The sequence below is a fragment of the Nelumbo nucifera genome, chromosome 1 (assembly GCF_055504915.1).
Source record: "Nelumbo nucifera cultivar China Antique chromosome 1, China Antique-T2T, whole genome shotgun sequence".
NCBI lineage: Eukaryota > Viridiplantae > Streptophyta > Magnoliopsida > Proteales > Nelumbonaceae > Nelumbo > Nelumbo nucifera.
The window spans coordinates 103,946,073-103,958,223 of record NC_142649.1 but is presented as its reverse complement, the minus strand read 5'-3'; the positions used below and the strand labels follow the sequence as shown (position 1 = coordinate 103,958,223).

At 35.1% G+C, this 12,151-nt stretch overlaps 1 protein-coding gene across 1 annotated transcript; it reads right to left on the bottom strand.

Annotated features, from left to right (window-relative positions):
* Positions 1 to 6,075: 6,075 nt before the first annotated feature.
* LOC104608600 (uncharacterized) lies at positions 6,076 to 11,766 on the bottom strand. The gene is made up of 6 exons (XM_010274632.3): positions 11,299 to 11,766; positions 10,086 to 10,176; positions 9,549 to 9,721; positions 7,498 to 7,525; positions 7,161 to 7,269; positions 6,076 to 6,510 (listed from the first exon to the last, which is right to left on the bottom strand). The coding sequence occupies exons 1-6, from the start codon at positions 11,521 to 11,523 to the stop codon at positions 6,429 to 6,431; spliced, it is 708 nt and encodes a 235-aa protein (XP_010272934.1). The 5' UTR covers positions 11,524 to 11,766; the 3' UTR covers positions 6,076 to 6,428.
* Between the last annotated feature and the right edge of the window lie 385 nt (positions 11,767 to 12,151).

The window sequence follows — 12,151 nt, the reverse complement described above, 5'->3', positions numbered from 1 at the left end:
TTTAAACATTCAAGAAAAAAAAACCATGATATTATAAAAAAATTGAAAAAAATTACCTTTTTTTGCCATATTTTTTCAAAAATTGAAAAATCTTTAAAAAATTAACGATTCACACTTGTTTCTTGAAAAATTTTGCAAATCTAGCACTCTAGGAATGAAGTTTGGAGTTTTAGAATAATTTGAGGGTGAAAGAAGGCTTTTTCGGTGAAAAGAAGCTTGCTTTCCCCCTTTAATTTTTTTTTAGTTTTTGGTCGTATCTTTTTCGTCGATACGTTACCGATACACCCCAATACACCCCTGATATGCCCCGATACGCCCCAATATGCCCCTGATACGGGTCCAATATGCATGAAAAAGACGAAATGTCCAATTTCCATGCGTATATTGTATTAGTTTTTAAACGATACGACACGATACGCCCCGTATCGGGCGTATCGTATCGAAATTTTAAACCTTGGATACAAATAGAAATCGGACATTTTGTCTTTTTTCATGAGTATTGGACTTGTATCGGGGGCCTATCGGGGGTATATTGGGGGTGTATCGGGGCATATCGATGAAAAAGATACAACCAAAAACTAAAAAAAAATTAAAGGGGAAAAACAAACTTCTTTTTCCCAAAATAAGCCTTCTTTCACCCCTAAATGACTCTAAACTTCATTCCTAGAGTGCTAGATTTGCAAAAGTTTGCAAGAAACAAGTGTGAATTATTAGTTTTTTTAAAGATCTATCAAATTTTGAAAAAATATGGCAAAAATAAGTAATTTTTTCAATCTTTTATAATATCTTGTATTTTTTCTTGAATGTTTAAATTTATGTTGATCTACATTTTTTACATTCAAAATCACGATTTTTTTTGTGCTATCAGTAGATTTATGGAAATTTCATGAAGATATTTGGGGAAAATATAAATTAACAAAAAAATTTGAAAATGTAAGTTTTTTCTTTGCCTATAAAGACTAAATATGTTTTAGATCTATGGATTTATCTATAATATCCATAGAGCAATTGAAATTTCTTCTTTAATATTTATTTTGATTTTTTATATTTTTAGAATTAAAAAAATAAATAATAATTAAATATATTTTATCATTTGATCACAACAATTGAATATATTATAATTCTATGGATGATCTATCATATCCACAGACCAACTGAAATTTCTTATTTAATAATTTTTTTAGAATAAAAAAATAATTAATTAATTAATTATATTTTATCATTTGATTACAATGATTGAATATATTATAATTCTATGGATGATCTATCATATCCACAAAGCAATTGAAATTTCTTCTTTAATAACTATTTTTTGAATATATTATAAAATGTTTATTTATTTTTTATAATTTTTGGAAATGAATAATAAATAATATTTATTAAACAATAAATAATTATTAATTATATTTTCACATGGAAGTTGTGCCAATGCATGTTATATGGTTGGATAGGAGAGTTGGGTTTTTCTCATCCCATAAAACAGTAAAACTTAAGAATTATAATTTATAAATTGTAGTTAAGCATAAGATATTTAATGAAATTATAATTAGCTATAATATATTTCTTCATAAAAACATTAAAATATATTAATTTAATGTATATACACCTCATTGAGGTCTTATATTTAGTGTTGTTGATATATTTTTATGATTTATTAAAGTACTTATAGTGTTTCTAAGCGTATCTATGTGTATCTTAATTTTTCTCCAATATACATGCGTATCCAAGGCGTATCCCGATATGTCTCTTAAAATTGCCTTTCCAATACATTTGGCGTTTCCAATACTTTGAACCCTGGTACCACCAACTGAGGGTTGTCTCATTGGTGTGTTAGTTGATTTGTTCCAGCATTGATGCAGAATCAAATCCCACACCTAGCTTTGGGAAAAAGGGACCAGGGAGAACAATGATGCATAGCACCAAATAGAAAAAAAAAAAAGTTAGACCATGTGAGGGTTGTCCATCTAATAGCTAACTGGCGGGGACATCTAACATCGGCAAAAACATCTCATTGTCTTAACGTTCCCTAAGACATTAAATCACGTTACATATAGTTTATCAACTCTGTTTGGGTTTCTTGTATAGTAGAACAGTTCTTAAGTCATGTGCAAGCAAGAGCGAGAAGAAGAAGAAGAATGATGCGTTTCTGGTTAAACTATCTAATCTTTTGTTTGGTAAGCCGTTTCTTAAAAAATGCTAAAAAACGTACCACCCTGGAACTCAAGAAAGTCTTTTTTTTTTTTGTGAAACATTCTTCATGATATTTCTTGCTATGGCTCACTATTACAAGCAACTGAAGTCTCTTGGGAAGCGCCGAAGTCCGCAGTAGAGTTGTTTGGTACACCCCCCTCCTCGCCCCACTTTGTCTCTCTTTGTTCCCAATGAGGTTTTCTCTCTTGTTCTCTCATGGTTTGTCTCTCTCTGTTTTCAGAGAGGTTTTCATCTGTTCTATGTTTTTCCCCTCTCTGTTTCTCCCTTTTTTGGTGTTTTTCCCCCTTCTCTCTCTCAAGTTCTTTGTTTCCCCTCTTCTATGTTTTCCTCTCTCTCTCTCTCTCTCTAGATCTCTCGAGGATCATCCCTTTCTTTCTCTGTTTCTCTCATCTTCTTTGCTTTTCTTTGTTTGCTTTCTTTCTGCGGGCATTTTGACATCGCAGTTGACCGAGATAGTGCTCAAACGATAGTTTCTCCGACATCCTGGATGGCTGTGATGTGCTCCGACGTCCTAGTTGGTAGTTTCAGTTATTCGGCTTTCCAGGTGGTAGTTATAGTTTTTCGGCGTTGTGTATGGACGTTCCGCTCTCCGGCATTGTGGTTGGGCGTTGCAGTTCTTCGGTTTTCTTTGGAAGACAACTTGCAGTTGGCAGTTCTTCGGTGTACTGGATGGAAGTTACAGATGATGCGTATTCTGCAGTTTTTTAGCGTAGCTAGAAGTTACAGTTCTTGGCTTGTGGCTGTGTAACTTCATCTGTCAGTTTTCGGTTTGGTTGGTAGCTCCTATTGTTAGTTTACTTGCCAGTTATGGTGATTTGGAGATGTTCTTATCCACTTCTGTTGGTGAAGTTAACTCACCTTACTCACCAATTATGGTGGTTTAGTTACAGAAATTATTCTGATTCTCCTAAATTCCATTTATTCGTTTTGTTCTTCTTGAGAATGTATCTCTGGTCTTTATTTGGCCTGGTTGGCATCTCTTTTTACCAATCTCTTGAATGAATGAAACATGATTGAAACCTTCAAAAAAAAATAAAAAACTATTACAAGCAACCCGTGAATTGCCTATTATTGATGTGGCAACAACACTATGCCGCTTTTTTACCAAAAAGAAATTTGTGTATAGTATTATTGCATCTGCTTAGGTGACAGCAACACTACCAAACAATATTCATTATTGTTTTCTCATAAAACAACAATGCAATACTCAATGGTACCAAACACCACCTTAGTGAGCACATTGAGTAATCACCTTATTAAAGCACAATGAGTAATCACATGGTATATTGACACCTATCCCTTAAATACCTCCCAGCCCACGTTTATATGCATTTTGCATACAAATGTAAATTACAATTAATACATGTTTATGGTGTTGATTGCAATACATCATTCTTCACAGAAGCTGTGAAAAGATTTTTTTTTATACCTTATTTATAGCCAATTGACTTAAAGAATTTGTGTGATATTGGATGACTTGTACAAATCGTAAAAGTGGTAACCAATCAAGTTTTTTTTATATAAATTCACTAGGGGTTGATTGGTCAAAGTTCTTTTGGTATCATATCTTTCCAGAACCATAGATTTTTCCCAAGATTTATATTAAGAGCTGTTAAGATTCAGGTTTGATTAAAATTTATTATATATATAATAATTTTATAATATTTATAGTTATTAAATCTAATGTTTTATATTTATATAAATATAAATTTGTCATATAAGTAAAAAGTAATTAATTTTTTGAAAGTTAAATTTTCTTTATTTTAATGACAATAAAGTGAATTTGGATGTAAGTCCGATATTCTGAATTTCAAATCAGATTGGATGTGGCAGGACCCAATACGAATAAAACCCAATTACAACCCTAGGTTTTCTCTACCAAATCAATCGGTGCCTTAATTGCTCCTTAGTATCCTACTGATTTCTAAGCATATTATCATCATCATCCAAGCCTTATCCCAATGGGATTGGTTATATGAATCTTGTTTCACTAATCTGTTCTATTTGATGTCATATCCATTCTTAAATCATTACTTTATTCTTTGTTGTCAATCCACTTGTTTAGCCATATTTCTATTGTGGTAAGTCAATGGTAGTAGTTTTCTTCGACCTATGTGCTCTGCAGCTTGAAGTTGGTGTTGTGACTTTACAACAATCACCCATAGGATAAAGTCACAAAGTATTTGAAATAGTAACCAAGAAAAATCTAATAGCAACAAAAATAATGAAATCCAAACAAAGATAAATAAAAACAAACACCTTGATGTTGATCTTTCTTTTTCGCATTTAGTAGATTATTTATCAAATTTAATAAATTTTCCTGTACATAAACCATTTAAGAGGCTTATTTGATTCTGTATTTTACTGCAGATCTTTCATCTTTGGATGGTTACTTTGCATCACAGATGCAACAACTGCTTGGGAATACACTGCAAGAGAAGGACCTTGAGCCACCTTGATTGATCATTGAAGTGCACTCAATGCTTTGGAAGGAGGCCCCTAACCACAATTAAGGACAATAATAATTACCACTAACCTGCAGATGCATCCTAATTGACAAGGCTACCATCTTAGGTTGTCTTTTTTTCTTCGATAATTCCTTTTAAAAATATATTCTCTTCCTAATATAAATGTAACAGTACTGGGAAATTGATCCTATTATCTGTATTCTTTATAGTCAATGTCATCTATATTTTATCTATTGTCAAATTCAATTGGTTTGTCCTGTTGCACGATTCTCTACCGTGGTTCCGTTCATTCTTTTTTTGATGTCTTGGCTTCATCTTCGTTATCAATTTTGTTTTTTTATTCATTCTTTTTTCTGCCACGCTATCAATTTAGTTACTAATAAGGTCTTGTTTGTTTTTTGGTAAGTTATTCGGGTAAATGCAATTACTTGGGTAAGTTTTTTCCTGGGAAACACTTACCCGGGTAAGTGCATTTATCCATGTTCTTTTATTTTTCGTGTAAATAAGACTGACTATTTTAGCCAGGTAAGTAATACTCACTTAGGAGATGGATACAAGTTACCCAGGTAAGTAGTAACCAGAAAAATGAACTTTCCTTGATCCCCATATAAATCTGAAAAAAGAACAAAAAATTCTTGATCAATGGGAATCAAAATCCCATTAACCAACTTTCCTCCTCTCAAAATCCGAAAAAATAACGCCCCCTAAATTTTCCTGCCAATCAAGCGTCAGTAAGGAGAAACAACGATAGTTGAATTTTAATAAAATGTATGATTGTTATCATTTAAGGGGAAAATAATGTATTCCAACAACGTGATAGTTAGAGGTGATAAGCTCACAATTTTGTGTATTTATTCCTGTATCGAAACAAGGGTTCATTGTTGGGTGTTGCCATTGCTTTCGACGAGGAAGTACGTGCTGCAGGGACAGGATTTCTCACGATTGACGAGTGACGTGTGACATTTTACACGTCCCTTGGCCTGGAGTGTCCATTTCTTGGTAATTGTCTGCAAGGTGGTTGAATTAATAGCAAATGAGAAAGGCTTGGGACCATTACGCCGTAGGCACATTTTTCAGTGAATCAAGCCAAGCGACTCAATAATTCACTTTTGGACAATGATAAGGGTCCAATTGAAAGTAGTAATGGATAGAATTTTTCTCTAGGCATCAGAGTCCAAGATTAAGATAATTATCGTTGTCACTTGTAAGCCCCAAGATTGGGGACCTTGGGGTGGTGTTTTTAGGTGATAGACCATTGGCATGATACCAATACAAATGTGAATTGTAGAGTTACAGTAAAATTCAAAATATCGACATGTATCAGCCCATATTAGCCAATACATATCATGTCAATGGCTTTTCAATATGCCCTTCCAAGAGTTGTATCAGGTCATGATTTCAGAGAGCAGCTAGAACTTAAACCAACCACTCTGAATCGATTTAAATAATAAAAAATAAAACTTAAAAAAAGTACCGATACAGACCTATACGCCCTGAGTAGATACTTTGAACCTTCACCTCTAACAGAACACACCCCCATCGAGTCAGTTAGCACGTTCATGAAGACCAACCGGCTTATGATATCTAATTAGAAATTAACTACATTTGGGTGATCCTACATTCCTAATTCTTACAGAGACGTCATCAATTAAACAAATTGTGCAATCTTCCCAGCCTCCGTTTCGAGAGAAGGACGACACAAATAGCGAACTTACAAGCATTCTCCATGGTAGCAACATACATACAGATTTAGAAAAGCTTCGATATAACACGACATGAGGTCCAAAAAGCCACAGAAGCTGCCCTAAATAGCATCGGATTTTGGTATATCCTGTTAGACACGAACAGAGAAAGATCCAGAGGTCAATAAAATTGCATTTTGTGTAATTATAAATGCCGCAGACTGATCAAACAATGAGGCTGAAGACATATATTGTTAAATAAGATTTCAGGCACACCCGTGACAAATAGAATGCTAAACAAAAACTGTAGTAGCAAATTTGTACTCGACAAAGTATGCACATATCGTACGAAAATTATCACTTATCAGCTACCACCCACCGACCATCAAAACCTAAAGCTTGGACCAACCCCAAAATGAAGTGAAAATACTTTTTTCAATTGGAAGAAGTAAACCTCAGCAAATCTTTATCCAATGACCGACCACTGACCCACCAGCCCAATGGCCCCAATATACAACTGTCTTATCAGACCACTAATGAATGACATAACTTGGTAAAAGCAGCATATTATAAGGATGACTAGATAAGAAATTACCAAATAAAATCTTCAAGAGAATCTCATGAAAGGATTGAGAGAGAGAGAGAGAGAGGATATGTAGGATAGACACTTGTCAAATTATATACAACAACAGGGAACACAATCAAGTTGAAGTTCCTTCAGAACTACCAAATCTAGTCTAGAGATAAACTAAACTAAAAAAAATCAAACATAAATTACATTGAATCATACATAACCTACCCAACGGCAGTTGCACCCCAAGACGCCACATTATAAATAACTTTGCTTCCATCCCATGCCTTTCGAAGTTTTCCTTTTTTCTTTTTTACAGAGAATGTTTTGCTGAGAGCTAAAGAAAAGCACAAAGAAGTATCAGATATCTTACTCAATTCTTTAACTGAAAAACTAATTAATTCAAAATATAAAATGAATCATTTCCATCAGGGAACAAACTCCATTGGAATTTTACTTTTCCATTGTGTAAAAAGGACCATTACCCAATGTTAGTCCTGGCTATCCAGGGTATTGGGAAGGATGCTCGTTAAAAACATTCTGTAAGAAAGGAAACCAAACTAACCTTCTTGGAGTTGATTTGGAGTCAAATCCTGAAAAATAAACACAATATATCAAGTCCTACACAAGCACAATATACCTTAGCTGCTATTCTATATGCTGGTTTCCCAGTCTCAGAACTGAACTTCAATTCAAGAGATTGGTAGCAAATTATGCCAGCTAGAAAACAGATGTTTAACATATCATATTTTTATAGCTAAATAATCAACTTATTGAACTTTGAAAAGTAAACGACCACCAATTGGGTGGAAAGGTGAATAAGAAGGCAGAAAGATGTAGTTCTTCCCTTCTTTTCTCTTTTTCTTTGTTTAGGGTGGGCAGATTGTGCTTCAACTTTGTAAGAGTAACCACTGTTGACAAGGACGTGCTACATGTATCCAACCACAAAGAGAAAGAAAAATATTTGGATCATCAAAATGAGTGGATAAGCTTCCTCCTCAGGAAATGCCATCTGAGTAGAATATAATTAATAAACAAGGAAAAGGAACAGAATAAAAGGACGGTTCTCTACCCCAATGAGGTTTTCCATTAAATCCACTACAAGTCTATAATTTGGGAGCAGGTAAACCATATACAGCCAGAACGGACTCAGGTTAATCCTATTTATTGAGAATAGGACCCTTGCTATGACAGGTGGCACTTGAACATCCTTAGTATTGGCTATCTAAGGATTAGGGGTTTCCATATGGAAAGCAAAACCACATATTTAGAGAAGATTGTGACAAAGGTGGACCAGGAAGAAATGAGGGAATGAAATAGGAGGAGGTTCAACATAATGTGTTGCAAATGATTATGCAGAACAAGAAGGTTTTAGTCAAGTTGGACAAGGAAAGTGAAATGTGATTTTTGCAGATGGATTGTGGAAAGTGATCAAGGAGGCAAGTAATATCTCCATTTCATATGAAAAAAAATCCAACTTCACCATTAATATCCCTAGCTTCTGTTTAAGTTTCCTCAAATTCTACAAGCGGTTCTTTCCTCCAACTCAAAAAACACTTTTCTTGCAAGTTTCCTTCCATGCAGAAAAAAATAAAAAAATCCTTTCACATATTGATATACCATTTTGCTAGCCTTACTAACTTTTTGGAAGGGCAACACATTGTAAGTCATTTGTTTTCCTTGTCTCCAACACCCTTTTGTTTGCTTAGGATCATTACCCAATGTTGGTCCCAGCTTCACATGATCTTGACAAGGACGGATTGGATTTGGACCTAACCTTGGCCATTTTTCGCACAAAGTGACTGCTCTCAGACTCAAATTTGCATCCCATGCTCTTAGACTCAAATCTAATTTGTTTGCTTCTGGCATATTTTTTCCTTTTTGTTAGTAAAAACTTTTGTTATGTAAATTGTTTTCTGACAAATAATTTTTAAATGGAATATTTTTCATTACAAATCAACAGAAAAAGGTATAGTTTCTTGCTTGTCTATGGTATTCATGCCCTTTCTACTAAATTAATAGAATTTCTTTATTATCATATAGAAAGAAAAAAAAAAAAAAAAACTTAATGGACTCAAGAAGCAGATGTCCTAAAATCATGAAGACACCAATTGATGTTAGATAGGTGATATCCATTGAAGAGGATTACCAAAATATTCAAGACACACAGATTAACAGACACAATAGCATGTAATCACTAGGTACTAGTAAGGCAGAAACTTGTATTTAATGAATGACCATGGGCTATAGAAAGGAAAAGCTCCAATGCAGAGGAGAGTTCTATGGTAAAAAAAAATGCACTTAGATAGAAATGCAACTCAAAATCTAATGCACATGTTTTCAATGTAGCATTGTTCTTATAAGCATTAAGTTTACATGACATGGAGGATTAACCACTTGTTGCTGAGCCAACAGAAAAGAAGTCTAACTTAGTTAAGGATTAATACAATACCAATGTCATACAAGCCAAAAAGTATTAAAGCAAGCATAATGGTTGGCTAAAATTAATCACTGCATTGTGTAATATAAATATAAACTAACATAAATGTTTGGAAAGAGATCTACTAAGAAGAATCTACAACAGAAGAAAACAATAGAAAGGGAACTTTCACATACTTTCGTCTGTTTTAAGGACAACATATATGTAGCCATAAAACATGCAATTCCCTCCACAATATCTTCTTGTGTAACAAGAACATAACCATCTTGATCTGACTCAATATCTCCATCAATGTTCCCACCTTCCCATATATCGTTTTCACTGACCAAATCCCAAGAGCTACCATCTTCTGTTACAATAAAAATATAGCCTTTTTCAGAACATACCACAAATCATGGATCATGAGTATAAACCAGCAACAGGACAACATAGTCATCCCTATCCTAAATAATAAAGTTGTTTCAAACTTAAAGAAGCACAAAGAAGGCCTACATATTTTGGTGGTTTGGTAGCTTCTAAAAGAAACTGGTATCTAACCAAAATTTCCACAAGCCACCAGTAGACATGTTTATGGGCCATTCGGGCTTGACTTTTTCTAAAATTTGAACAGGCCCGGCCCAAAGCCAAAGCCCAAAACAGTGTAAAGTTGCACCCAAAGCCTGGCCCATGAACAGGTCTAGCCACCAGGGAAGAGTCCATCTTGGGATGCATACCGGCCATATTTTGTGGAACTGGCACCTGGGCGTTTCCAAGCTTTTCAAGAAAGTCGGGGGAGTCAACTCTAGATTTCAGAAGATCACATAGCTGAATATGAACAAGAAAAATATTTCAATTTTCATAGCAAAGTGCTTATTTGCATGTAAGATACCAACAATTAAGTATGGATTGCTTCAGTTGAACACAAAAAAAAGTGATAGGAAAAATATAATGTTGTTCCTATTTGCACTACCAAATATAAGTTATATGACTCTTAATAATACCAGTCAAGTGGAACCGGCAAGAGAATGGACTAAAATTTTGGGGTGGTCATTGTAATGACATGAGGCTTAGGCTTTTTTGGTAAGTATGAGGCCTAGGCTTACTATTTAACAACTAATAATTATGCATGCCAAACAAACTATTTCCTTGTCTCTAATGTTCATAGTGGATGCAAAACAAGGACCAAATGGAATGAATTCCAATCTTCAAATTCTTCTGGCACAAATAATACCATGTGGCACCGCAATGTGATATCAATGAAATGCATATCAGAAACTTCAAACAATACCCTCTTCTTACTGCTGCAGTGGATGGTCTTTTTACTAGTGCAGTGTGTAGTCAAAATAAAGACAAATTTTCCAGGAGCAACATACACACATTCTGACCATTTGTCAGCACCAGAAACTTCATATCAGTAATCAGTTCATCGTCTCTAGGTCCCAAAACATGTGCTTAATTGCTAATTATCTACCAATGAGGCGCATCCCATATCCATCCGGTAGCAACCAAATCCATAAACTCCATTAAAACTTCATTCTGAGAACTACTAATAGACCAATGACAATAAATGTAACTAAATAAAATAATCTTGATGCGCTTGAGACCACGCATCTTGCTAATAACTACTACGCCAGGTACACTATTAAATTAAGGGAAGAAAGAAAACTAAAGCAACTTAATTGCTCTACGTGAAGGCTTCCAACGTTATGCCATGATTCGAGCTGTGGAGCATAAACAAAGAATAGGGGTTCGCATATTATAACAACCAAACCTTCCAAAACCAAGGAGTTTTTATTAGAAAATTGAACCGCAGAATCGGAAGAAATTTTTCTGAAGTGATTTGCGTTTACTAACGATCGGATATATAAAGTTACACAGGATTAAAACCTAGGCTCAATCTATGTGAAGGTCGACGGAAACAAATATCTATAAGAATTGCATCCGTACCTCGTCCGTTTCAGAATCCCCGCACTGAGACGGAGATTCCTCATCAGTTTCCTCCGATTCAGCGACGGCGTCCTCACTGCCGGTGTTCTTCAGTGATTCGAGAGCTCTCTGACATTGCTCGAGCACAGCTTGCAAGGTTTCCCTCTTCACGCGAATTTGCTCCTTCTCCCTCCTTTTAGAACTTTCAACAGACAAAAGTTTCGAACCAGAAACCTCAACCTCCATGACCGGAAAGAAAACTTTAGAGTATCCCACAGTTGTCAACCCCCAAGTCTTCTCCACCACAATTTAATTGCCAATAAATCTTATTCGACATCATCTCCTTCTCCTCTCTCCCTTTGTCTCAGTCGCTGCCTCTTCGACGACTGCGTGCTTCGTTGTTCTTCTCTGGCCTCAGCCGTCTCCAGCAATTGATTCGATGAGTTGGATTCACCGAACATGGAGAAGAGAGAGAAACTTGTACAGGTCGTAATCGCAGACATTGATTTACATTATAATAGGAAGGAAACCGATTCCGTGCAGAATTACAGTAAGCCAGTTAGGTTGCCCGATGCCGCCCGTTTAAGCTATCTCTTTTGAACCGTCAGATTAATTTCAATGGTTCATCTAATGTTTAGATCGTATGGGCTTTAATTCCAATCCAACGTTATGAAGGGATCCACACGTGTTTTACAATGTGGATTTAGTCTTGCTGCGTCAAGCTACCCCGGCTGCCGACTATTTTACCGGTAAAATTTTCATGTTCCGGGGGAACGTCGCACTTGCACCAGTCCATCGGATTATGTGAGAAATTACCATGTCGTTTTGTTCTTACCATCGTAACGGTCCTTGGTATGTTCTGACTTCTAACATA

Excerpts from the sequence above, each read along its gene's own strand:
- LOC104608600 (XM_010274632.3), bottom strand. The coding sequence starts at position 11,523 with ATGGAGGTTGAGGTTTCTGGTTCGAAACTTTTGTCTGTTGAAAGTTCT. Across the intron at positions 10,177-11,298 it reads GGGATTCTGAAACGGACGAG|CTATGTGATCTTCTGAAATC; the intron begins GTACGGATGCAA and ends GTTCATATTCAG. Across the intron at positions 6,511-7,160 it reads TGGGGTGCAACTGCCGTTGG|GATATACCAAAATCCGATGC; the intron begins GTAGGTTATGTA and ends CGTGTCTAACAG.